This window comes from Carassius carassius, chromosome 36 (genome assembly GCF_963082965.1).
Source record: "Carassius carassius chromosome 36, fCarCar2.1, whole genome shotgun sequence".
NCBI lineage: Eukaryota > Metazoa > Chordata > Actinopteri > Cypriniformes > Cyprinidae > Carassius > Carassius carassius.
In genome coordinates, this window is record NC_081790.1 from 29,599,769 (window position 1) to 29,624,859 (window position 25,091).

General features: G+C 40.0%; 3 protein-coding genes across 3 annotated transcripts in view; 2 read left to right on the forward strand and 1 right to left on the reverse strand.

Moving 5' to 3' along the window:
- The window catches only part of LOC132116822 (lipase member H-like), a 13,810-nt gene extending 13,505 nt beyond the window's left edge, over positions 1-305 (forward strand). The window contains exon 11 of the mRNA XM_059525687.1: positions 107-305. Within this exon, the coding sequence (XP_059381670.1) occupies positions 107-191 (85 nt within the window). The 3' untranslated portion in view covers positions 192-305. The remainder of the gene's footprint in view (positions 1-106) is intronic.
- Positions 306-4,457: 4,152 nt separating this feature from the next.
- Positions 4,458-15,078, reverse strand: cdc23 (CDC23 (cell division cycle 23, yeast, homolog)). The gene is made up of 16 exons (XM_059526919.1): positions 14,921-15,078; positions 13,914-13,986; positions 13,695-13,832; positions 13,552-13,594; positions 13,367-13,472; positions 12,120-12,252; positions 11,867-12,044; positions 10,152-10,249; positions 9,986-10,067; positions 8,980-9,133; positions 8,187-8,306; positions 8,028-8,103; positions 7,852-7,913; positions 7,689-7,767; positions 6,624-6,743; positions 4,458-4,691 (listed from the first exon to the last, which is right to left on the reverse strand). The coding sequence occupies exons 1-16, from the start codon at positions 15,028-15,030 to the stop codon at positions 4,524-4,526; spliced, it is 1,740 nt and encodes a 579-aa protein (XP_059382902.1). The 5' UTR covers positions 15,031-15,078; the 3' UTR covers positions 4,458-4,523.
- Positions 15,079-16,531: 1,453 nt separating this feature from the next.
- LOC132117557 (15-hydroxyprostaglandin dehydrogenase [NAD(+)]-like) lies at positions 16,532-24,453 on the forward strand. Its single transcript, XM_059526921.1, has 7 exons — positions 16,532-16,639; positions 17,364-17,487; positions 17,653-17,759; positions 18,730-18,826; positions 23,562-23,638; positions 23,728-23,891; positions 23,999-24,453. The coding sequence occupies exons 1-7, from the start codon at positions 16,547-16,549 to the stop codon at positions 24,147-24,149; spliced, it is 813 nt and encodes a 270-aa protein (XP_059382904.1). The 5' UTR covers positions 16,532-16,546; the 3' UTR covers positions 24,150-24,453.
- Positions 24,454-25,091: the final 638 nt, after the last annotated feature.

Genomic DNA, 25,091 nt, shown 5'->3' on the forward strand with positions numbered 1-25,091 from the left:
AACAGTTCTTCAGACATAGAGATTAAATGGATGCTCGTCAGGACACATCTTAGAGACTATCCCAGGATGCAGCGAGTCACTGAACGCGTGTCTTGTGTTTCTTCAGGCCTCTGTGTCGCTATGATCTTCTGCTGAAGGAAAATAAAGACGTGACGTTCAGACCGATTCCCTGTGAAGACTTCAACTTCTGATCGTCTCTCAGCGCAGCCTTTCAGAAATGTGATTTACAGTCTGTTGCTTGAGTCTCTTCGTGAAGACACAGCTACACTTTCTTAGATTTTATGTCATGTAAATAAATATTTTTTGTAAATATTTGTCTTGTTTTTGCCTCAGCGATATTATTTATGGTATTGCTTTAGTTTTCTTAGTTTTTCTCTTACAGGACCTTATGCCTTGACTTTCTGCTCACTGCATATAAAAATGAAATTTTGATATACCCATACATTTATAAATATAATAGAATTGTTAGTACATTTCATCACATGCTACTTTTTAAAAGTTGGTTGTCCAGTAACTTTTTTGTTTTTTAAAGATTTTTTTTTTTCAATTGATCGAAAGAGACATTTGTATTGTAACAAAAATTATATTTAAAAAAAAATGCAAGTTCTTCTAAACAAACCTGAATAAACATGACAGTTTCCACAAAAACATTAATTGTTTTCAATACTTCTAATAATAAGAAATGACGTAAATCATCATATTTTCATGATTTCTGAAGATCATGTGACACTGAAGACTGGAGGAATGATGCTGGAAATACAGCGGAGCATCACAGAAATACATTACTCTTTAACACACACACACACATATATATATATATATATATTACGAAGAACTGACCCTAACATTATTCTTCGAGCTTTAGAATCCTGTTTAGAAACGGCTGTTATATATAAAGATGAAATTAAATGTAAGGTCTGATGTTAATTATTCTAAATAATCAATGCATGTGATTGAAACTCTACGTTGCGCTCTCTTTCCAGTCATCGCTCATGGTTTCAAACCCAAATTGTGTTTATGTAGCAATACATTCATTGAGTTCTGACAGAAAGTTCTTCCTTCCAGTCTTTGTAAATTGTTCACTGCATGCTTGAGTTTGTCTGAGACTCAGCATCTGGATCTGTCTCTGTCTCTTCCTCACTTGGACATGAGCTTCTTAAGACGTTCCACTACAATCTGAGTGTTCATGGTACACTATCAAACAACACATCACAAGCAAGTCACCACTAACTTTGTTTTACAGTTTGTAAAAAGTAACTTTGTTTTAAGTCCAGCCCAGTTAATACAAAAAGTACTCTAACCTAAAGCATTGCTTTCCATAAAAAGTAACTAAGTAACACAATTAGTTTAGAGTAACGCAGTATTGTAATGCATCCCCAACAATGCTCATAAATAGAGATGATACACCGGGGGCCGAGAGATACGCCGGGGGCCGAGAGATACACCGGGGGCCGAGAGATACACCGGGGGCCGAGAGATACACCGGGAGCCGAGAGATACACCGGGAGCCGACAGATACACCGGGGGCCGAGAGATACACCGGGGGCCGACAGATACACCGGGGGCCGAGAGATACACCGGGGGCCGAGAGATACACCGGGGGCCGAGAGATACACCGGGAGCCGAGAGATACACCGGGAGCCGAGAGATACACCGGGGGCCGAGAGATACACCGGGGGCCGAGAGATACACCGGGGGCCGAGAGATACACCGGGGGCCGAGAGATACACCGGGAGCCGAGAGATACACCGGGGGCCGAGAGATACACCGGGAGCCGAGAGATACACCGGGGGCCGAGAGATACACCGGGAGCCGAGAGATACACCGGGGGCCGAGAGATACACCGGGGGCCGAGAGATACACCGGGAGCCGAGAGATACACCGGGGGCCGAGAGATACACCGGGGGCCGAGACCTGCTTGTGCCAGAAGAACAGCTGCTGACTGGCTCCTGACACAAAACACATCAAAGAGACAGTTCCAATCAGTTCAGTTCATGGGCCACAAAAGCTGAGAGTAAGTTACTCTTAAAAACTAATTCATTAGTAGCTACTGACTACACCTTCAACGGAATAAATAGATTGCTGTACTGAGTGTTGCATTACTTATTACTAATTACTTTCTATATTACCTGGATCAGACAGACATGAAACTGCTCTTCTAATTCTTCCAGATCAATAATATAAAAGTCAAAGTCACCTTTATTTATATGGCGCTTTAAACAAAATACATTGCGTCAAAGCAACTGAACAACATTCATTAGGAAAACAGTGTCAATAATGCAAAATGATAGTTAAAGGCAGTTCATCATTGGATTCAGTTATGTCATCTCTGTTCAGTTAAATAGTGTCTGTGCATTTATTTGCAATCAGGTCAACGATATCGCTGTAAATGAAGTGACCCCAACTAAGCAAGCCAGAGGCGACAGCGGCAAGGAACCGAAACTCCATCGGTGACAGAATGGAGAAAAAAACCTTGGGAGAAACCAGGCTCAGTTGGGTGGCCAGTTCTCCTCTGACCAGACGAAACCAGTAGTTCAATTCCAGACTGCAGCAAAGTCAGATTGTGCAGAAGAATCATCTGTTTCCTGTGGTCTTGCACTGGCCATACTTTACGTTTTGTTTTACACATGCAGCACTGACTAAAACGCTAGTTTGCTGAGAGACACCTAACGGTTTTTATTAACATTTTGTCAAATTACAATTTTAACATACGAAATTGAATCAATATACAGCTTCATATATCTGATCTTAACAAGGTGAAAAAATAAAAAATAAAGAAATAAAAACCTAACGTTAGCCCCTGCTGAGTTTGCTAGCTCGCTAGCCTAAAACCTGCTAGTTAAGGTTGATTAGCTTATGTCAGCTACTTACATGTTCTAAACACATTTCAGATTAAATTGCTACATTGTCAAACACACAGCCCCCATCATATATCAATATCACTTACGCCTGGCATGGTCTCTTGGGGGGACTGGAAAAGAGAAGTCTTGCATAAATTGTTCATAAGTAAAAAGAACACCACGATCATCTAAAAGTTGCCTGACTAAAAGTATATTTTTATCAAACCAATTGTGGAAAAAAAGAGATTTATTTTTATATCTAATATTTTTATTATTCCAAATAAAGTAGCTATGTGGAGAAAAATTATAATTATATATAAGTGACCAACTTATTAAAGCCTGTTTATGAAAACAAGATAAAGATAAAGTTATTTTAAGAGATGTCAAAGTTGCAGCGCAATAGAAAATGTAAACCTCCAGCAGAATTAAATATATGATTTGAAATAAAAATCCAACAGGATGTAGGGTTGTTTAAAAATGTTTTTATCCATTTAACTTTAAATGAATTATTAAGAGTAGAAAAATCCACATTCCGTCCACTGTGCAGTGTTAACTGAATGACTGAACTCCGTCAGATACTTTGACCCCCTGCTTCCTGTAATGAGAGCTGTCAATCAAGGTACAAGGCTGTCCCTGTGTGAAAGTGACCAATCATAAGAGGGTCAGTGCCCTCCTTGGTTTCCGCCCCCAAATTGTCAAAAGTTTTCTTTGCTTAAAAAGGTCTTCCCTGACTGGATGGAGACCTTAGTTTGCGTGTGAGATGAAGATCCTGTTTGCTCCTCCGGGGGGCGCTTGATGGCACAGAGTCAGACCTGATCTCCAGTAATGAGCTTGTTTCCTGACACTGACTGTGTGTGTGTGTGTGTGTGTGTGTGTGTGTGTGTGTGTGTGTGTGTGTGTGTGTTGTAGAAGCTTAAGGAGCTCCAGATGCTGGGTGTGTAGCTGCAGTCTGCAGAGCAAGCGTTCGGTCGAAACACTGATTCATCTAAATGTGATCTCACTGCACTCTTTCATCTGTGTCTGATTTGAAGCGGGCAGAATGCTAAAGCTAACGAGTTGTAGCTGACCCTTCCGGTCACACGTTCCACTGTAAACATCATTATCAGTGCTGACAAGTGACCATGGTATTATCGCAATAATCCACGTTTAGCTGTGCGTTAATTATTTTAGTGTGTGTCAGATGGCTCTTTGCTCTTAAACTTGTTTCATTGTGAAACTGTCATTTGAAGAGCAAAGGCGATTACCGGTTTTATTTTAACTACATGCTGATTGTTTATTATTATTATTTTGTATGTTATGTAAACCAAATCAAAAAAGTAGAAGCAATATAGAAGTATTGATTCCAGATAGTAACCTACATTCCAAACTCTTTGATGGTTGCCACTTTATCGGTTTCAAAGCGTTTGAGAATGAGTAAGCGTTATTACCAAACACACACAAGTCTTGTTCTTTAGTGTGTTTGTAAATGGGCAAATGCAGATTTTAGCACTATATTCTTGCTTTGGCTCCTTTTTTTGCACATTTTGCACGTCTCTTTGGTTGAAGATGTTGGTTTGTCACTTCTGGATGTCTTTCCACTGTAAAATATGGGTGCGATTTGTAATCAAACACTCAACGTTCAATGTTGGACCAGTTTATTTGTTAAAGCAGGCAGCGGTGTAATTTACAGTGTGTAGAGGTGTGTCAGGGTGTGACGGAGGACAGGTCGAGCGGAGACACTCTCCTGACGGGTGTGGTGTTGTTAGACAGCGGGTTGAAGACGCAGGGCACAGTCAGGTCTGTGGAGGAAGGCTCTCCTTGCTCACGCACCGCAGAGATCTGCCTCAACAAAGCCTTGCCTTCCTCTCGCGCCTGAAAACCAAAAATTAGCAACCAGTTCCACAGGTTACACCACTAATAATCACAAGTGCCTCTTTATTCCATGGTGCAGTGATTCTATCACAGTAGTACACACTCAAATTTAAACCAACACAAGTAATCTGTTCTGCCTTTAACCTAACTGTCTGTCAAGATATGCTAACGTGTTACAACATGTTACCGTACTACCAACTTCTTACAACAAAAAAACGGTAACAATCTTAATACATCCCAGCAACTCCTAGAAACATTCTACCAATTTATTACACCTGCTAACAACATGATAGCATACTTTTAACTTAAAGAGAAAAAACTACAACTACATCCTATAAACATGTTTACAACATTGTATCAACTTTAAAAAAGGTTAAAACATGTTATCATCTAAAAACACCCTGAAATATGCTAATGATATTAAAACATGCGAGCAAAATCTTTATTCGTTTACATTCCATCAGCTTATAGAAAAACGTTAAAACCTGCCTTGATGTTACTTGATGTTAAAACATGCTAATGCTAAATCATGTTAACAGTGTTAAAAAAAGTTAAGTTACCTCAACTTTTAGAAAAATACTAAAACATGCTGTCATCTACGTACATCCAAAGATGATGTAACAATGTTAAAACATGCTAGCAGCACGTGTAATTATACTAGCCAGATTCTGAAACATGCCAATGACATGATAACTAATGCTAGCCAAGTGCTAAAACATTCTGGCAATATTAAAACATGCTAGCAACACTAAACTAATTTAGTTCAAAGGTTCCGACAACATGCAGGATGTTAACAACCTTCAACCATATGCTGAAAACATGTTCGTCTGCAAGTTCTACTAGATCTAGTTAGTGTTGACCAGAAGTAATATTTAATATGCAGTAAATCTTCCTGTCATCTGTTTTAGTTCTCAGAGATGCAAACTCATCAGGAGATGAAGAAAGTGATGGATTCTGACTAACCAACAGTAAACAGCTCTGATTGGTCAATGCTTTCCAGAGATGCCTGTGATTGGCTGTGATACTCAACATTTAGGTTAAAAGCATAAATGTAGAAACTTCTGCATCTGTAATTCGAAACCGGAGCACACACACAAATACACAATTGGACTGCTTCTATACTGTTCCTGTTGGTGTAATGCAATTCCACCCGATGTGGAACATCCTGGAAAGAGACTTAAGCCCCGTTCACACCAAGAATGATAATTATAAAGATAACTATATTAGCGTCCACACCAGTGAACGATATCGTCTGTTTATTCTGAGCGCATGTGCATCTGCCGCTTTAAATCCTCGAGCTTGTTATAGCAGGGTGGATTCTGATTGGATGTCAATGTTTGGGAAACACTGGGAAAAAATCGTTCTGAAAATGATTCCAACGATACCGTTTCTCTGTGCCTTTATCGTTATAGTTGTATTGTGGGCTCTGCTATTCTTTAATATTGAGAAAGATTTTTAGAACTATATCTTTATCTTTATCGTTATCTTTATCGTTATCGTGCTTGGTGTGAACGGGCCTTTAGGGTCCACTGGATCATGATTTTGGAGCAATTTTGATAGCCAATTTACCCAGGAACACGATTAGGCCAGTTTTGAGTAGCACTTGAGCTGAATTTGTTTCACAGACCTGGAAAACCAGTTTGAAAGCACTTGTATTTGAGCGGGAACAGAACTGATTTGGTACTTCAGGTACTGTAGAAACTACTGATAGTTTATTTTACCGATAATACAGCTAGGCTGAAGCACACTGGCCGATATTATCGGTGCCGATTACTCCGCAGAACCGATTAATCGGTCGACCTCTAGTGGAAAGAGTCACCAGATCTGCACGAATCACTCACATGACCTGTTCTGGATTCACAATGAACATTTTTCTGAACCGTGACAAGTTTGCATCCCTGAGTTGTGAGTGGATGATGAAGAGGAACTCACGTCGTTATAATCGCAGCAGCGCTGAGCGCAGAGAGACGCCTCGTCGTACAGCTTGTTCTTGAAGTAGTACTGACCCAGATACCGGAGAGCGGTGCTGACCTCCGCGTGCTCCAGCTGCTCCTGACACACACACACACACACACACACACCTTTACTCAGCAGATCACACAAGTCTTCCCAGTTTTACACGCATTCATGTGTCTTCTGCTGGATTACACAGTATTTTTTTCTAAGTGGAAACATAAGGGTATACTAACAATTCAAGATCTTTATAAAGAAGGAACATTTAGTACTTAAATCTCTGCTTAAAACCCATCTTTTTACTCCAGGTAATCGTGATTAATGTGATTTAAATGTGTTGTGTGGGCAGTGCATTTTATTTATTTATTTGATTTAATTTTACTTATATAATTTCATGTTGTTTTATCTTATTCTAATACTTTTATCTTATTGTGTTTATCTTTTTATCCTATTGTGTCTTTTATTGTTGTGGTGTACAGCACTTTGGAAACCTTGTGTTTATTTAAATTGTGCTATAAATAAAGCGGATTGGATACTTGCGAACTAAAACAATATTATGCGCTCGTATGGAGTTTATTATATGACAAAACTATTTGAATTCCTATTGTATAAATTTGAATTATTGACAAGCAGCATTTATCAAAACTGAATTTTATGTGGCATTTAACATAGTTCTGAATTATGATCATTTTTAGCTTGAATACTTGAAATTTTACACAACTGATTTTTTTTTATATAGCAGAGTTTTATATCTTCAAACAGCGAATTTTTTGTTCTGAATTCTTGGACTGCAAATAATCAGGTAGATCTTGAACTGCACGCTCATGCGTGTGACTTTTCGGCGATCATCTGCTCTTCCCTGCGGTTTACCTCTGATATAAGGGAATGTTAGATTAACGTTCAAATACTATTCTACAAAATAAAAACTCCGGTTCTGGGAAGTGAACATTGTCAGCTGGGAATAAGTCTTCCTACAGAACATTCACTAGTCAAACGCTGCTGTAGATGTCAGGCGTTTCTGTGTGTGAGGTTTCAGATACTTACTCCACATGAGAAAATGTCCTGGATGTAGATGATGTAGCATTGTGCAGCGTCGTCAGATTCATTCAGCTGCTCGTGAAGCCTGAAAACACACACACACACACATGGTTTCAGTGAAAGCATCATCAGCACTAACACAACACACTCCTGAGGAAAACACACTCACTTGGCCAGCTTCAGAAGAGCCATTCTCTCCACATCGCCCACCGAATACGCCCTCCAGTAACACTGAAGACGCCAGAGCAGAGCGTTAGCATTACTACACACACACAATCACTCACTCACTCACTCACACACTCGCTCACACACACTCTACAGAAAAATCAAGCGTCACCACTTTACCTTTTTGGCCTCCACTTGCTGAGACAGTTTCTCGTAACATTCCCCGAGAGCGACGAGCATTCGCGAGTCATTAGGCCTGAAACCATCACACACACACACACACAGTAAGTCAGCAGAACCTGAGGAACACACACTGAATGATCCTCGAGACCTCTTCACCTCAGCTGATGAGCTTTTCTGTAGTAGTAGAGCGAGTAGAAGGGCATTTTGAGGATCTCGTAGGTCTGTCCGAGTCCATACCAGGCTCTGTAGTCTCTCTTGTTCACTTCAATCGCATGTCTACCACACAAGAACAAGTATTACATTTAATTTACCATATGTATTAATTCATACACACACACACACACAGTTAAGATAGGACAATGTTTGGCAATTCAAAATTACCTAATTGTCTAAATATTTGAACTATTAGAAAATCTGGAATCTGAGGGAGCAAAAAAAATCTAAATATTGAGAAAATCATCTTTAAATGTGTTCAAATGAAGTTCTTAGCAATGCATATTACTAATCAAACATTAAGTTTTGATATATTTATGGTAGGCAATTTACTAAATATCTTCCTGGAACATGATCTTTTCTTAATATCCTAATGATTTTTGGCATAAAAGAGAAATGTATAATTGTGACTCATACAGTGTATTGTTGTCTATTGCTACAAATATACTTGTGTTACAGATGATTGCTTCTGTGCTGCAGGGACACAGATAGATATAAACCATTCAAAGATTTAAGTGGGTACATTTCTAACATTGCATTTATGTAATAAATGTTATATTATATCCTAAAATAATGATCTGTAATTGTATGACATGCCATTTACTTTCTAGAGAAAGCTGATAATGTGACTAAAAGTCTTAGTGAAGCAGTACGGAGTTACATGTGCTCCAGTGTGCTGCTGTGAATGATGCACAGGACTGATCCGATTCATCCCTGAGCTGCGAGCGGATGATACCTGTAGGCCTGGATGGCAGCGGAGGTGTTCTTCATCTCCATGTACTCGTGACCCATCAGGGTCCAGGCCCCCAGACAGCGTGGATTCAGCTTCAGAGCCCGCTGGAAATACAGAGCGGCCTTCTCGTGCTGAGACCGCAGGCTGTAGTAGTTTCCTGCGAGTGGACACAAAACACAGATTAAATGATTACAGAGATACGTTACTTTACAGTTTCCTCAACCAACTGGATTTTCTAGTTTGTTTGATTTTCTCACACCCCTGTTTAAGAAATCAAACACATGCTAACTGGATTTCAGACTGTTTTGAGCACATGCACTTGTGCTGTGGGCTATTAAACTTTGGCACAGAATCTGTCAAATGAAATAAAACTGAAAGAAATCAAGCATCTGTTAACTTCCATGGAGGAATGATAAGCCTCTCAACAAGCTCTTTACAATCCTCTGGGCCTCTTTAGTCAGAACTGAACTAAAAATATTGTTTTCAATTCTGCTTCGTCAGAATGGGACGAGACTTGGTGAAAACATGAACACGATTCACAAATGTTAAAGAGTCGGGGGAACACCTTCAGTCATACACTGCGAAAAATGGCTTTCTTCCTTAGTATTGTTTTTTAATATAAACATCAAACAATTATTAAATCAGGATGCATTTGGGGTAAAGATAAAGTATCTTAATCCAAACCCATTTGCAGATATTTCTTCTTGTTTTTTAACTAAATTTGGATTCTTTTTTTTTTTTTTTTAACAAGACAATTTCTTAAGACATCCTGATTTTTAGATGTTTTATGAAAAACAAATATAAATATTGCATAGTATCATGAAATCGCCCAAAAAATCCTAAATAGTAATCAAAAAATATTGTTGACCAAAAATACACTACATTGATTTTCTTGAAAACAAAAGAAGTTACATTTCACGGCCAGAGACGGCCCAGATGTTAAGAATCAGGCGTGTTCAGAGATGAACCACAGATCTTTAACAGCTCGTGTGTCAGACTGGTTTCTCACCGATGACGCAGCACGTCTCCACTCGGTACTTATCGATCTCCACCAGATTGTGTGCCAGGTAACTGAGCTCCGGCTTCATGCTCTGACAGCACACAGACACAGTCAATGCATTAAACCTGCATAGTAAGCTGTATAACGTGCATTCAGAAAGCATCAGAGCTCTCACCCGCACATAGAGCAGGTTGGAGAAGGTGTCCATGTTCTCGATGCGGAAAGGATCCTGTTCCCGGAGCTCATTGAACAGATATAAGGCCTGATCAATATCTGGAGAGACAATGAAGCAGATAATATTAAGATAATCGCCTTTTCCTCAAACACTCGACTGATGTTATTAAGTAGTTTTGAACTAGAAGCACATCACTTAATGTTCTCTTCTACACGCGTGCTAACGTTGTGAATTAATTACTTCTGTAAGGTAAACCATTGTCACACTTTAAAAAATGTCCCAAATTGAATAACTGATTTAATCTAAGCCTTGTCTGTGAAACCAGGACTTAACTGGATTTCATTAAATTGTGTATTAAATTAAAATCCTACAGCAATGTTAACATTATCAAGGTTCGTACAGAAACTGCTAAATAAAATCCCACAAGCACTAATTTTTTGGTTTTCAAGCATTAAAATCTTACTTATCAAACTATATTGTTATTTTCTCTCAAATTCTTATAAACTAATAAAACTAAATGGCACAAATAAAGTGTAACACAAAAGCATGCAATGACTGTGGCAACTAACATTTGAAAGGATATTATGACAAAGTCATCGCTTCTCTTATTCAAACCAATGTTTTTCATGAATATGATTGACTTGTAGATTGAAAACTATCATACACTTGGGAAATTATGAGCTTTATCACCACCACCACAATACATTTAGCTCATGAGATATACTCATACTTGGTTCATTAGAAGAAGACAATATTTTAATACTATTTAAGAATTTTTTTTTTAACAAAATATTTGTCTTTTAATCACACAGATCAAAACAATGTCGTTATATTTTGAAATGTTTTAACTAATCTAGGGCTATAACTAATAATTGTTTTGGGAATCAATTAATCTGCTGATTATTTTTACAATTTAGTGATCTGATATTTTTCGGTGATGCAGGTGAAAAACAGGCTTTAAAAACAATGTGGCAATAATCATTTGTTCAAATAAAGTATCCAAACCAAGTAATAACATGGTTATATTGAAAAACCCTGATAAAACAGGCCTACGTAATAAACCTACACAAAATATGAACATAATCCACTTTAGTTTATTATGTGTTATAACAATCACCTGTAGAGGGCGCCAATGCTTCACTTCACAGCGTGATTCGAGGACGTTTAAATCAATGTCATCTGAATATTTGGCCACATGTAAACTCAAGAGCGAGGGTTTGGACTTTTATTTTGGAATCGTGATGTACAAGAAATCACATATTTAGAAATATGTTGATGAATTCTCCTGTGTTGGCATAGGTTTATACATGATTAACGTTACAAATCTAGTAAGATAACATGCGCATTTTCACCTCAATGAATAATATCGCGAAATCTCGTGGACTGCTAAACACCAAGCAAAACTGTTCTGTATTTATATCAGACACGCTGCATCGTTCATTTTGCGTAAAAGATTGTTTTATCGAAGGAAATTACACTTATTTCATAAATACTGCCCTTCAAACATACTTTTCAAGCACCTTCTCAAAAAACTTGTCTGTTTTCAAGGGTTTTCCATGATTTAGATTTCAAAATCAAGCACTTTAAGCACTCTGTACGAACCCTGCAATATATTCACATTTAAAACCTCTAATGTAGCCATGTGTATAAACAATCAGTAGAAGCACAACAGAGCGTCCTGACTTCGTTTCGGTTTCGGTGCAGATACCCCTCACCTCGTATGTTATGGTAAGCCACGGCGATCTGAGAGATGATGTAAGTGCTCTTGGCGAAGCCTGCTTCCATGAGGCTCTGGTACTTCTGCAGCGCCTCTTTGATCATCTGCAGCTCGGTGAACATGTGTGCCATGAAGAAGTCCCTCACCCAGCACTCCGGCAGAGACAGGGACTTCAGCTGAGACACACACACACACAGCAGTCTGTTTCAGCGTTTCACACTACACACAGTGGGCTTCAGAAGGAGCAGTACCATCTCGATGTTGGTGATGAGATTGCAGAGCTCCAGCCACGATCCCCAGTGCAGAGGAAGAGCGTGTGTCGCCGCCACGAAGATCTCCACCGCCTCCTTCAGCAAGTCCAGCTTCCGCAGAACCACTCCGTAACTAAATAAAGATGACGTTCAGAGACGCACCACACATTACTCAGACTCATGATACTTTCTCACTAGAGGCCGCAGGACACTACACTTCACTTGTGTAAGAGAGGACAGCAAAATAAAGTTACTGCGGCATATTATACACAAAAAATCTTCATACAGTGGACTACCAGTTAAATTTGGGACCAAAAACACTGTGATGCAAGCATGTTTTTCTTTAATTTCTAATGCAACCTTTGTACACCACAAACTGAGCTAAATGAAGCTTTGCTTTGTAATTGTTTGAGCTGAATTGGTACTAATTATGTCCTTAAATTTAACAGCTGAATTCATTACCTACCTTTCTATCAAAGTAATCTGACATTATGAATGTTTACAGTTCAACTCTGAGTGCTTGTCATATTTTATTACCATGTTCTTGGTTTAATTTAATTGCAATTTTGTTTTTGTTTTTCTTGACCAAAAAATCAACATCATACATTTTCCCCTGATTTACAGAAGAGACCCATTAAAATGTCATTCGGTGTAACGGTCTTGTCAGGCATATTTACAGCTAAAATCCATTTATTACATATTAAAAGACTAATTACTCTCACCCCAAATACTTTTTTTTTTGTTAAAATGTCCCAACATCCTAAGTTTCGGCCATTTGTCAGTAAGACTTTTCCACTCATTTAAAACCCAATGAAATGTAATATGCTCCATTATTCTTTTATATATCTTAATATGTACACGTCAGAATATGCATGTTGTTTGAATTTTTACAGAAATTTCTACCAAATTTGGACATTTTTCCCTCCAAAAACTTGTCGGAGCCTTAAAAGTAGACCCTTTACTCACATGTAATGCTCTTTCTACGGACATAAAATCACTTTTGCAAATTTCTTTTGATGTGGACATCTTAATGTCTTTGACCCAGTTATACTTTATGTGCGGTGTGTCAAAAAATCAAGAAAAACAGACTGATGTGCATCCTGGAAAAAAAATCTTCCAGAAGATCGCTGCTTTTTTACAACCAGTGGTTCTCAGATATTTTCTGCTCAGTACTCAATCAATCAGGACAGACCTTCACTCTGTTTCTGGGCCACGACCCAGTACTTGAGAACTAATGTGATGCTTACAGATAGAGCGCAAACCCGTCCAGCTCTCCAGCGCTGTGTCTCTTGCTCAGCTCCACCCTGAGCTCTCGCAGGGCTTCGTTTCGGACCTGACCCTTCTCCAGAGGACCTGCACACAACCAAACACATGCTGATGAAGACGAGAGAGTGGAAACCATCTCTCCCAGGTTAAAAACGCTCACTCTTACCCAGACTGTCGACCGTCTCGTCATCTTTCTTCTTTTCACCTGACTGAGAGAATAAAGAAGGATATTGCTTTCTTCACATTTCATCTCGTAAGAGAACAGATCTAAAATATTCACATAAAAAAAACAAGAGTGAAATATCTCACTAGGTAGCGCGAATACATGTAGAGAAAATATGCTTTCTGACTCCGGCAGCCACGGAGGAAGTATGCAGCTCGGTCATATTCCTTCAGATCGAAGTATGATTTGGCCAGACACAGGGCATCCAGGTCCCGAGCGTCCTCCTGGAAGAGAGAAGACATGTCTGTTATACACACGTGTCTCTATCTCTGTCTGTTCACTGAGAGCGAGGGCTTCAGACGGACCTCGGTGAGCTCCGGCGCTGGAGGGATCTCCTTCAGAGGAAGCGGATCCAAGGAAAACGCCAGCTCAGATGCCCTGAAACACAAACGATGGGTTTATTGTTGTTTTTACACCATGAAGAACGATTATAAAACCTCTTTTCATTTGCATAAGCTACCAGTCACAAGTGTTTGATCAGGAAGAGTTGTAAAGTTTTTTTAATAAGTCTCTTCTGCTCACCAGAATTTTTTTATTTGATCAGAAATACAGCAAAAAACAGGAATATTGTGAAATATTTTTACTATTTAAATCAGCTGTTTTCTGTGTGAATCTGTGTTAAAGTGTAATTTATTTCTGTGATGCTCCGCTGTATTTCCAGCATCATTCCTCCAGTCTTCAGTGTCACATGATCTTCAGAAATCATGAAAATATGATGTTTAACTGCTCAAGAAACATTTCTGATTATCATCAATGCTGATCACAGCGGCGTATCATTGTTCATGTTTCTTTGAGGAATAGAAGGGCAACATTTATCTGAAATAGAAATCTTTTGTAGCAGCATAAATGTCTGTATCATCACTTTTGCTAAATAAAATAATAAATCATCATATTAGAATGAAAGCTAGAAGCTTCTTCATGACAAATTCGTCATATATTAACCTTTCAGAAGACATTGTCTATAGTAAACTACGGACAGAAATGTTTAATTTTAAACAACACTGAACATGTACACAGTAACATACATCAAAACATTGTTAGTGAAGGACAGAGGGGAGTATGAGGAGTGTATTTACATATTTATATCCCAAGGCATATTTTTAGAGAGTACAGTGTGTGTTATTATAGCAAGTGTCACATTACACGATACTGTCAGAGAACAGTTAGTGTATGATACTCTCAACAGATCTAATATCTCTGTATTTCATGATGCTAGCTGTCATGCTAACGAACGCTCACACATTAAGATGTGTAATATAATAACGGTTTGTATTCGTCACATGTGTTGAATTATAAATAGAATCTGCGTTACCATTTCACACTGTGGACGAGTCCTCTTTCCTTACACTGCGCTGTAATAGAAATAAGTTGCTTTTTAATTTGAACCAAATCGCCGAACTCACTGCTGCGCGTAGCCGCCATTTTTCATAAATACGTCATACCGACGTCACACGAGCGCAAGCGCTGATTGGTCAAACAGCTGCCTCCAAGAAGACCGCGACAAAGACGTAAATGACATTTTTAGTAATTTTTAATTTTGAAATAGAAAGAACGGTTGCAATGAATCATCTGTGAGACGTTATTTAGAAACATTTCTCAAATGCGTTTTAATTGGTTAGATATTTCTTACGAAGGTTAATATGAAAACTAACTATAATATATGTACTAATCATAATAAACATTCTGTATAATCTAGCTCTCGCGCACACACACACACACACACATCTTACTGTAGTGGGAACATTACATAGACCTCCACTGATTTTCTATCAGATTAATTATATTTGTGTGTGTGTGTGTGTGTGCCTTGTACATTTACAGTATAGCAGATGATTAAAAGTCACGTTATAATAATAAACCAAACTGATGTTGTTATTTGTGCACTGTTTCAAAAGTTGTGTTGTGTGATTTTATTTGAACTGCTCTCTTCTCAATCAACACAATCTAGGTATGGTGTTTCAATTCAAATCCCATTTCATTAATTTACATTCAGATTTGCATATTTGTCAGACACTTCTATCTAAAGCAGTCTCTTAGGGCTCAAAATGACTGTTTCTTTCCTCTTCCTTACACGTCAGGTCTGTTGTTAATTATCATCACCAAGCCTCTTGTTTGCTCTCTTTCCAGGAAGTGGATGATCACTCACGGCTGAGGCTCGGTTTCTGTGAGATGGCATGAGTCTCGGACACACTGGTTTGTACACACAGGATGTATAGTAATCAGGCAGGAAGAAGCACAGAAAGGGTTAATGCAACCAATGTGTCATTGGAGGAAGTTCTTAAAAGTTTGTAGACTTTTTAAGTGTCATGATCTCATCTGTTGTCTGGAAATGATCTTTAACATGTGTGATTTACCAGATGGTGAAAGCATCATTACTGTGCAATGCATTATATGTGACTTTACATACAATAGTGGCCATAAATATCATTTCCAGCAGTTAAAAATGGTTTTAAGTCAGTTATTTCTATTTTTTGCTGTAGTGTGTCAGTGGGAAATAACAATTAACATTTGCAAACATTCATTTTACCATTAATTGTAATAATAGTGAGTTTTTCTTTTTGTGTGTGTGTGTGATCTGATCCTCATCAGTCTGTCTGGAGTGACATGAAGAAACAGAACAAACTGAGACAGACTCAATCCAGAGGAACTGTGTGTCCAGGATGCTTTGACAAACCTATCACGATGTTTACAATGAACACAGGTTTTATTAAAATGTTTTTAGAAGAACACATTGACACGCGTTTCCTCACACATCTGTGACAGAGCCGCTATATACAGTGTGTGTGTGTGTGTGTGTGTGTGTGTGTGAGTGGGTTTGTGTAACTCCTCCCACTTCTCCTCCCGCCTCTGTTCTGGTCACTGTTAGTTATTCAACAGATCGTCTTTAGACACCGTTAGTGCTGCTGTTTTCTGGTTTCTGTGACAGGTGTGTGTTGTGATGGATCTGAAGGAGAAAGTGGCTGTGGTGACCGGAGCAGCTCAGGGTTTGGGCAGAAGCTTTGTCGAAATACTCCTAAAAAACGGGGCAAAGGTAAAAAAAAAAAAAAAAAAAAAAAAAAAAAATATCTATATATATATATATATATATATATATATATATATATATATATATATATATATATATATATATATATATATATATATATATAGACCTTTTGTGCTTATATTTGTATTAACGACAAGTAGCGGAATTCAACGATACAGTGTTGTAAAGGCTGTTGTGACGTTTGTCTCGCGTCAGGACTTCAACGCGCCGCATCGCAAGGAACGCGCGCGCTAGAACGACAAATAATAGGCTACACGAGTTTGCGATGCAGAAAAAAAGCAGGTTGAACATTGATCAAGACAAGTATCTATATGCACAATAAGATCGTTTGACAATGTCTAGGAAAATTTTAAAGGTGATGCAGATAATGTATAGCCTATTTTAATAAAGTATAAAGAGGCGTTAACCGTTTATAAAACCTTGTTGCGTTGAAAAAGTAAACAAGCAAAATAATTTATCTTCATCAAAATTTAGATCTAAGTCTGTTGAAAAAAACAAACAACTGTCATCGATTAGAAAGATGGGCGTCAAATTGTGTCAAAGTTGAAAAGCGTTTTAAAGAACGGAACTGTTCCTGTTCGTCAGATTTGATTGAATTTTGTTGATTTGATTGAATTAAAATGTGTGAGGGACACTAAGTCACTTGTTCTGCTTTACTGTAGACTTCTGAATCTCAGTGTATAGCTCTCACAGATTCATTTGATTACAGGTGGCTTTAATCGATGTGAATACATCGCTGGGAAATGAACTGAAGAGCACACTTGATCAGGAGTATGGACGGGGAAGGACTGAATTTTACTCAGCCGACGTCACATCAGAGGAAGATTTTAAAGGTTTTTGAAGATTTAAGAGATGTTTTATTGTCTGGGGATGATTACATGACACTCAGATTGATATGAATTACAGTATCACAATGCTGCTATTACTCAAGTCACGTTATAAGAGCAGAAAATGAGATTGTGGGTATGCTCTGAATGCTTTCATGTTTTCCCTTACAGGAGTTTTGGAAAAAATTGTTAAAACATTTGGCCGCATAGACATTTTGTGCAACAACGCAGGAATCATCAATGAAAGGAACTGGGAAAAAACTATTGCAATCAACCTGGTATGAGTCTGTCTGTCAGTGTTTGTGTCTCTGTGTGTGTGTGTGTGTGTGTGTGTGTGTGTGTGTGTGTGTGTGTCTCTGTGTGTGTGTGCGTGTGTGTGTGTGTGTTTGTCTGTCTGTTTGTTTGTATCTGTCTGTGTTTCGGGGAAGTCGTGGCCTAATGGTTAGAGAGTCGGACTCGCAATCGAAGGGTTGTGAGTTCAAGTCTCGGGCCGGCAGGAATTGTGGGTGGGGGGAGTGCATGTACAGTTCTCTCTCCACGACTGAGCTGCCCTTGAGCAAGGCACCGAACCCCAAACTGCTTCCCGGGCGCCGCAGCATGAATGATGAACACTGCTCTGGGTGTGTGTTCACAGTGTGTGTGTGTGTGTTTACTGCTGTGTGTGTGTGCACTTTGGATGGGTTAAAAGCAGAGCACGAATTCCGTGTATGGGTCACCATACTTAGCTGTATGTCACTTCACTTTTTTTTTTTTATCTTTGTTTGTTTGTGTCTGTATGTCTGTATGTGTTTGTCTGTGTGTGTGTGTGTGTGTGTGTGTGTGTGTCTATCTGTTTGTGTCTGTCTGTGTTTCTGTCTGTCTTTTTGTGTTTGTGTCTGTCTTTTTATCTGTCTGTCTTTGTTTGTGTCTGTGTTTGTTTGTTTCTGTTTGTGTTTATCTTTTTGTGTTTGTGTCTGTCTTTCTGTCTGTGTTTGTTTGTGTCTGTCTGTTTGCATCTGGCTGTATTTGCGTCTATGTTTGTTTGTTTGTGTCTGTCTGAGTTTGTGACTGTCTGTGTTTATTTGTGTCTGTGTTTGTGTCTGTCTCTGTCTGTGTTTGTTTGTGTCGGTCTGTCTGTGTTTGTTTGTTTGTGTGTACAGGTATGTGTGTGTCTGTCTGTGTGTGTTTCTGCCTCTCTCTCTCTCTTTCTCTCTGTCTGTCTCTATCTCTCCATCTGCTTCAGCTGAAGGTGTTTTGTGCTCATCTCAGGGTGGAGTGGTCAGAGGAACGTATCTCGCTCTAGAACATATGAAGAAGGAAAATGGTGGGAATGGAGGAGTCATTGTCAATGTTTCATCTATGGCAGGTTTGATACAGTCTCTATTTAAAATAAACACAGATTAAATAATTACAACTTTACAATTTTCAATTGCTTTGGCACATTTTTTGACATTCAAACACAACAGTGAGTGCAGATGTCACAACTGTTTGCTGTAACATGAGAACTCTACTAGTAACTCATCAAAAACATTTAATTCATGCTTCCAAACGTAGTTATTTTGTCACTGAGTTTGCCAGGGCCACCAAAATAAAAAATAATAAAAAAATTGTTATATGCAAATTTCGTTTTATTTTATGTTATATTTGTCATTGACATTTTATACTTTAGACATGCAGTTTTCAGTTCATGTTACATGCAAATTTCATTTTGTTATATGCAATTGTTTTCCTCCTTTTTTGACTGAAGGCTTTCTATACTACAGCATTTTAGATATTAGATACAGATTTCAACAGAACAGTAGATAAAATGTATTGGGAAAAACTGTAGTACACAAACATTTCCATACAGAACAAATATTTTGCAGAAATGTGTTATATGTAAACTGAAAATTCACCAATGCTTATTCGTCTTCACACACTCTGTTGTCTTCTGCGATCAGCACAACCACAGATTCGTATGTCTTCCTGTTGCTCTTTCAGGACAAGCAAGTGTGAATTCTCAGTTTACATGTAACACATTTCTACAAATAAAAGTACTGTACAAATATAATGTGTATACTCAAGTCAATCACCTTTATTTACAGTATAAAGTGCTTTTAACAATACAGACTGTGTCAAAGAAACCAAACAACATTACTTAGGAAATAGTGTGCCAATAATGCAAAATGACAATAGTAAACACTCATTTTCCAGTTAAAGGCAGTTCATCATTGAATTCAATGATGTCATCATTAGTTTATTTTAAATAGTATATTTGCAATCATTTGAAATCAAGTCAAGGATATCGCTGTAGATGAAGTGTCCCCAACTAAGCAAGCCAGAGGCGACAGCGGCAAGGAACCGAAACTCCATCAGTGACAGAATGGAGAGAAAAACCTTGGGAGAAACCAGGCTTACATCCGGTGCTGGTCAAGCTTGTGATGTTCCTCTTTGTTCAATAAGTGGTAGTGATTGTGCTGGACAAACTCCATATATATGCTTCCAGACTGGGTTGATTGGCAAAGATTGTGATATTTATAAAGATATTTATAAACGTCTCTAGGTTACGTATGTAACCCTAGTTCCTCGAGGGAACGAGACGCTGCGTCAAATGCGCTTTGGGGAACGCGCCCAGCGTGAGCGACTCTGAATATGATATCTAATCTGTCTTATAGAAGAGCGTGACGTCACAGGCGGGGTGACGTAAGCGACCAGGAAGCTATAAAGGCACGAGCCGCGCAGCTGGCTTCAGCTTCGAGTACCAGCAAGCGCCGGCAGGGGTGCCGGGGGTATGGCTCCGAGACCCAGCGTCTCGTTCCCTCGAGGAACTAGGGTTACATACGTAACCTAGAGACGTTCCTCTTCAGGAACTCTCTGAGGAGATGTCTCTTGAGTCGCAAATAGGTCTACCTGAGCCCCTGCCAAATACTCTCCATATCTGCTTCACCACCTCTGGGTGAAGTCTCCATTCTCCGGGCCTCGGCCCCTGCCTCGACAGTATGTCTGCTCCCATATTTAGTGTTCCAGGATTATATACTGCTCTTTATGAGAGGAGTTTGCTCTGGGACCACACCAGGGTCTGGTGCGCCAGCTTGTACCAAGGGCGCGAACGCAGACCTCCCTGGTGGTTGATGTAAGAGACCACCGATGTGTTGTCGTGCGCACCAACACATGGTGACCCCTTAGGTCTGGGAGGAAGTGCTTCAGTGCACGATAACCTGCTAGCATTTCTAGACAATTGATATGCCATGTTAGATGGCGACTGCTCCACAGACCACGGGCAGGGTGGCCACTCATGACTGCACCCCAGCCGGTTAGAGATGCGTCCGTCACTAGTATTACACGGCGACAAGGAGCTCCCAGCACCGGGCCCTGATTCAAGAACCAAGGTTTCTTCCACATGTCTAAGGCACGGAGGCAGCGCCGCGTGACCTTGATAGTGCAAAGTAGATTGCGCCTCGGGGAAAATCCCTTGGTCTTGAGCCACCACTGTAGGGGTCTCATGTACAGCAGGCCAAGAGGTATCACGTTGGAATTGTTTGACAGTAAGTGACTGGCCTTCTCTGACTCTCTCGACTGAGATGAGGATCGACTCGATACGAGCAGGGGACAATCGTGCCTGCATTGCGGTCGAATCCCATACTATGCCTAGATAGGTGGTTCTCTGAACCGAAGAAAGTACACTCTTCTTGGCGTTCAGTCTCAAACCCAGCTCCCCCAAATGTGGCTCGATGCCGAGCCGCAACCTGCTCTGACTGAGCTAAAATCAACTAATCGTCGATGTGGTTGAGAATGCGGATGCCCTGCCTGTGCAGGGGAACCAAAGCCGCGTCTACACATTTTGTGAACTTGCGGGGTGAGAGTGCAAGGCTGAAAGGAAGTACTCGATATTGGTAGGCTTCGCCACCCAAAAGCGAACCTCAGAAACTTCCCTTGTTGTGGAAGGATGGAAATGTGGAAGTATGCATCTTTGAGATATATGTGACAGACCAGTCCTCGGACCTGATCTGGCCTACAACATGCTTGATCGTGAGCATTTGAACTTCAATCTTATAACTGAACGATTTAAGACCCTCAAGTCCATAATCGGACGCAACCCCCCATCCTTCTTTGGAACTGTGAAATACCGGCTGTAGAACCTGGACTCCCTGTCCTGAGGAGGGACCACCTCGATGGCCTCCTTCTCTAATAGGGTTTTCACTTCCTGTTCCATAACCAGACCCTGCCCGGGGCCGACTATCATCGGAATAACCCCGTTGAATATCGGCGGTGCAGAGCCGAACTAAATCAGTAGCTTTTTCTACTGTGTGCAGGACCCATTGAGATACATTTGGCAGTAGTTTTCACACTGCTAAATAATCTACTAAGGGAATCAGTCTCTCGAGACTGACCTCTGGTGTAAGAGGCCCCCGCAGGGGCAGCGAGCGTCTCAGCCCCGCTACGCGCACGGGCGGAAAATACTGAGAACGATGCTCGCTGGGGACCGCTGCGCCCTGGAACACTGGCAGGGTTGGCAGACCGGCCCCCAGAGGGCGCTGAGGCGAGACGGGCACCGTGTAATGCAGTGTACGCCGCTCCACCCCAGTAGGGGCCGCCCTCTGCAGTCGTGACCGAAACATATCAGGACTTCTTAACCGAGGGCCTCACAGCCTGAGGTACGGCCCTCAGATCCGCCTTAGGCTGGGAAAACCCTGGTTCAGAGCGTTGCTTCAGCCTCCGGTCCCGACGCAGGGGGAGCGCGGGTGGCAACGCTCTGACTAAAGACTGAGAGGGCTGCTCCCGCCCAGCAGCCCCTCCAGTATATATATAATTTCTCAGAGTGAGATAAGTGTCATTATATTCCTCAGAATTTAATGCAAACAAACAATCAGACGAGTAAACACGGTCTGCCTTGTTGGTATAATTCATATCTACTTCTCATAGTCAGATAGATACTGAATTTAATTCCTCAGAATTAATGCAGTTAACCAATCAGACGAGTAAAGACGGTGTGGTTTTGGTAAGATTTACATCAAAACTGAAAATGATGTAGTACACGCATTGCCTCGGCAACACGCGAGCCGCTTAGTCACACAAACAATATTAATCTCCTCAGAGATAAGTAGCTGCAGCTGTGAGTTCACAGAGGGGGAAGCAACCGCTTCGCGTGCTTCCGAACCTCGAGAATGAACTCTAAATCTAGGGAATACGGGTGGAGATAGGCAGAGCCGTCTTCGCCCCGTCCTTAGATATGCGAGAAGCACAGTCAGCCCCCTTATTTTATTTTTTGTCTCGAGAGCTGACTGCGTGAGCTGCGCTCCTCATTAATGCTGCTCGTTATACAGTTAGGCATAATATATTTGTGAAACTGATGCTTGTGTAACTGTTTGTCTGTGCAACTGATGTTTATGCAGCTTATGTTTGTGCTACTGCGAGCTCATCAACGCCCTCCGTTTTAATCTCCTCGGAGAAAAAAAGGCGGTGCGTCACGGCCGTCACTCGGGGAAGGACCGCAGCACTCGGGATTCCGGACCTGGAGTTCGGGTAGATCTGGCGGGTGACGTCACGCTCTTCTATAAGACGGATTAGATATCATATTCAGAGTCGCTCACGCTGGGCGCGTTCCCCAAAGCGCATTTGACGCAGCTCGAGTTCCTGAAGAGGAACATAAATTTGGAAGATTTTGACAATCTCGCTGAGAATCGACTAATCCGTTTTTTTTTTTTTATCAAGCTACTTGTATTTAGTTATTGTGCAAATTGTGGATTACTCATTAGCACACGTGCCAAAGCACATGCAATTTGCCTTAATCAACAGGAAACTCAAATCTGATGTGAACAAGAAGCTTCAGACATCTGAACTACTGTTAAAAAAACTCTCATTTGAGACCGGATCCAAAGCAACTGAGAAAAACTGTGAAGACTTTCTTATACCTATAAGGAATTTCTACACTCAATCTAAAAACAGAACTTCTCTCATCATTTATTAATTTACCTCATGTCATCTGCTTTTGTCCTTACAGTGTAAGTCAATGGGGTCCGACATTGCTCTGGACCCCCAAAAAACACAGAATATTTTTGTAACAACATGAGGTACGTAATGATGCAGAATTTCCATTTATTCTGTGAACTGTATCTTTGCAGGTTTGGGGCCTTTCCCGATGGCACCCATCTACACTGCAACCAAACACGGTGTGGTGGGATTCAGCCGTGCCATGGCAGTACGTATTTTCCATATCAAGCATCACAGCTTTTTTGTGAAAGAGAGAAAGTATTTTTTCTTTTTTTCTCTCAAATTGCTCATCAACAGGCTGTTTCCAAGCTGTCTAACTATGGGGTGAGGATCAACATTCTCTGTCCGTGGTTTGTGAAGACCAATCTTCTGTCCACCATGAGTTCAGAAGAGCATATCGGAAGTTTCTTACCACTGAAGGGAATTACAGAGACAATGATGCAGAAGCACGGCTGTCTGGAGTGAGTTAACAATCCTTCATATTCGGGGAGATATACGAAACAGATAAAGCAAGGGTTTGAATTTAACATAAAAATTGAAACACTTTGTAATTGTGTTTTCATCGCAGGGCTGATGTTGTTGCCAAGGCTTTTCTTGTTCTCGTGAAAGATGAGAGCAAGAATGGAGATGTTCTGATGATTGATCCTGATGACGCAGTTTTTGTTTCCTTTCCTGAACGAGCCAAAGACTTCCCATCTACTCCAGTCAGTCTCGAGTGACCTTTCAGCTTGGCTCTCAGTGTTTCATTCATCATCTTAAAACTCAACCAAACCCTGAAGATCTACACACGACGTAAACCTGAGCGCTTCCATTTAGAAAGGTTTTATATGAAGATAATTTCACTAAATCAGCTAGCAAAAAGATTAGTGAAAATCTAAAATGTAAGATTTATTCTGTGGTGCTTCTTTGTAATTTCATGTCTGTTACTGATTTGAGAATATTCCAAATCCAGAAAATCTGAGACTCAGTACAAGAGTCAGAACAAGAGTCAGAACGTCACAAATTAGGGAACTAGAAATAATGCAGCATCTAAAAACAATGCAAACATCAAATCAGTGGACTTTTTTTTTTTTTACAGATATTGTGCTAAGATATACCTCAAAATATTATGAATAAGTGGTTTGCTTTCAAAATGTGTTTAAATAAATAAGCTACTAACATCATTTGTGTGTCGAAATTTAATTGCAATGAAATTTTACACCTTAATTGCAAAAACATTTATTGTAGTTCCTAGTATAGTGGTTCCTAGATGGGTTAGTGGTTTAGTAGTAATATATAAAACAATACAAACCTTTGTTTCAAATATTTTGTTTAATTTGAACATGAACTTTGTTATTGTAACAATGCATCACTCAAAGTGGGATCTATAAGCAGGCTTTATTAAAAATTGTGGTCAAACAAGCAATGCTCAAACATGAGTAACAGAGGGCAAACACAATTGTCATCAGTAATCAGGCTTAAAGTCGGGGCAGGCAGCAGAGAGTCAAACACGAGGTACAGATAAAGTCATAACAGGCCGGCTAAACAAAGGAAAATGCTCAGAAATGCAAATACAAGACTTTGCAATGAGATGGTCGGAACAGACTGCTTATATAGGCCAGCTAATGGGCTACAGCTGGGCTGAGTGATCAGTGCTAGACACGGGACTGATTGGAAATGTA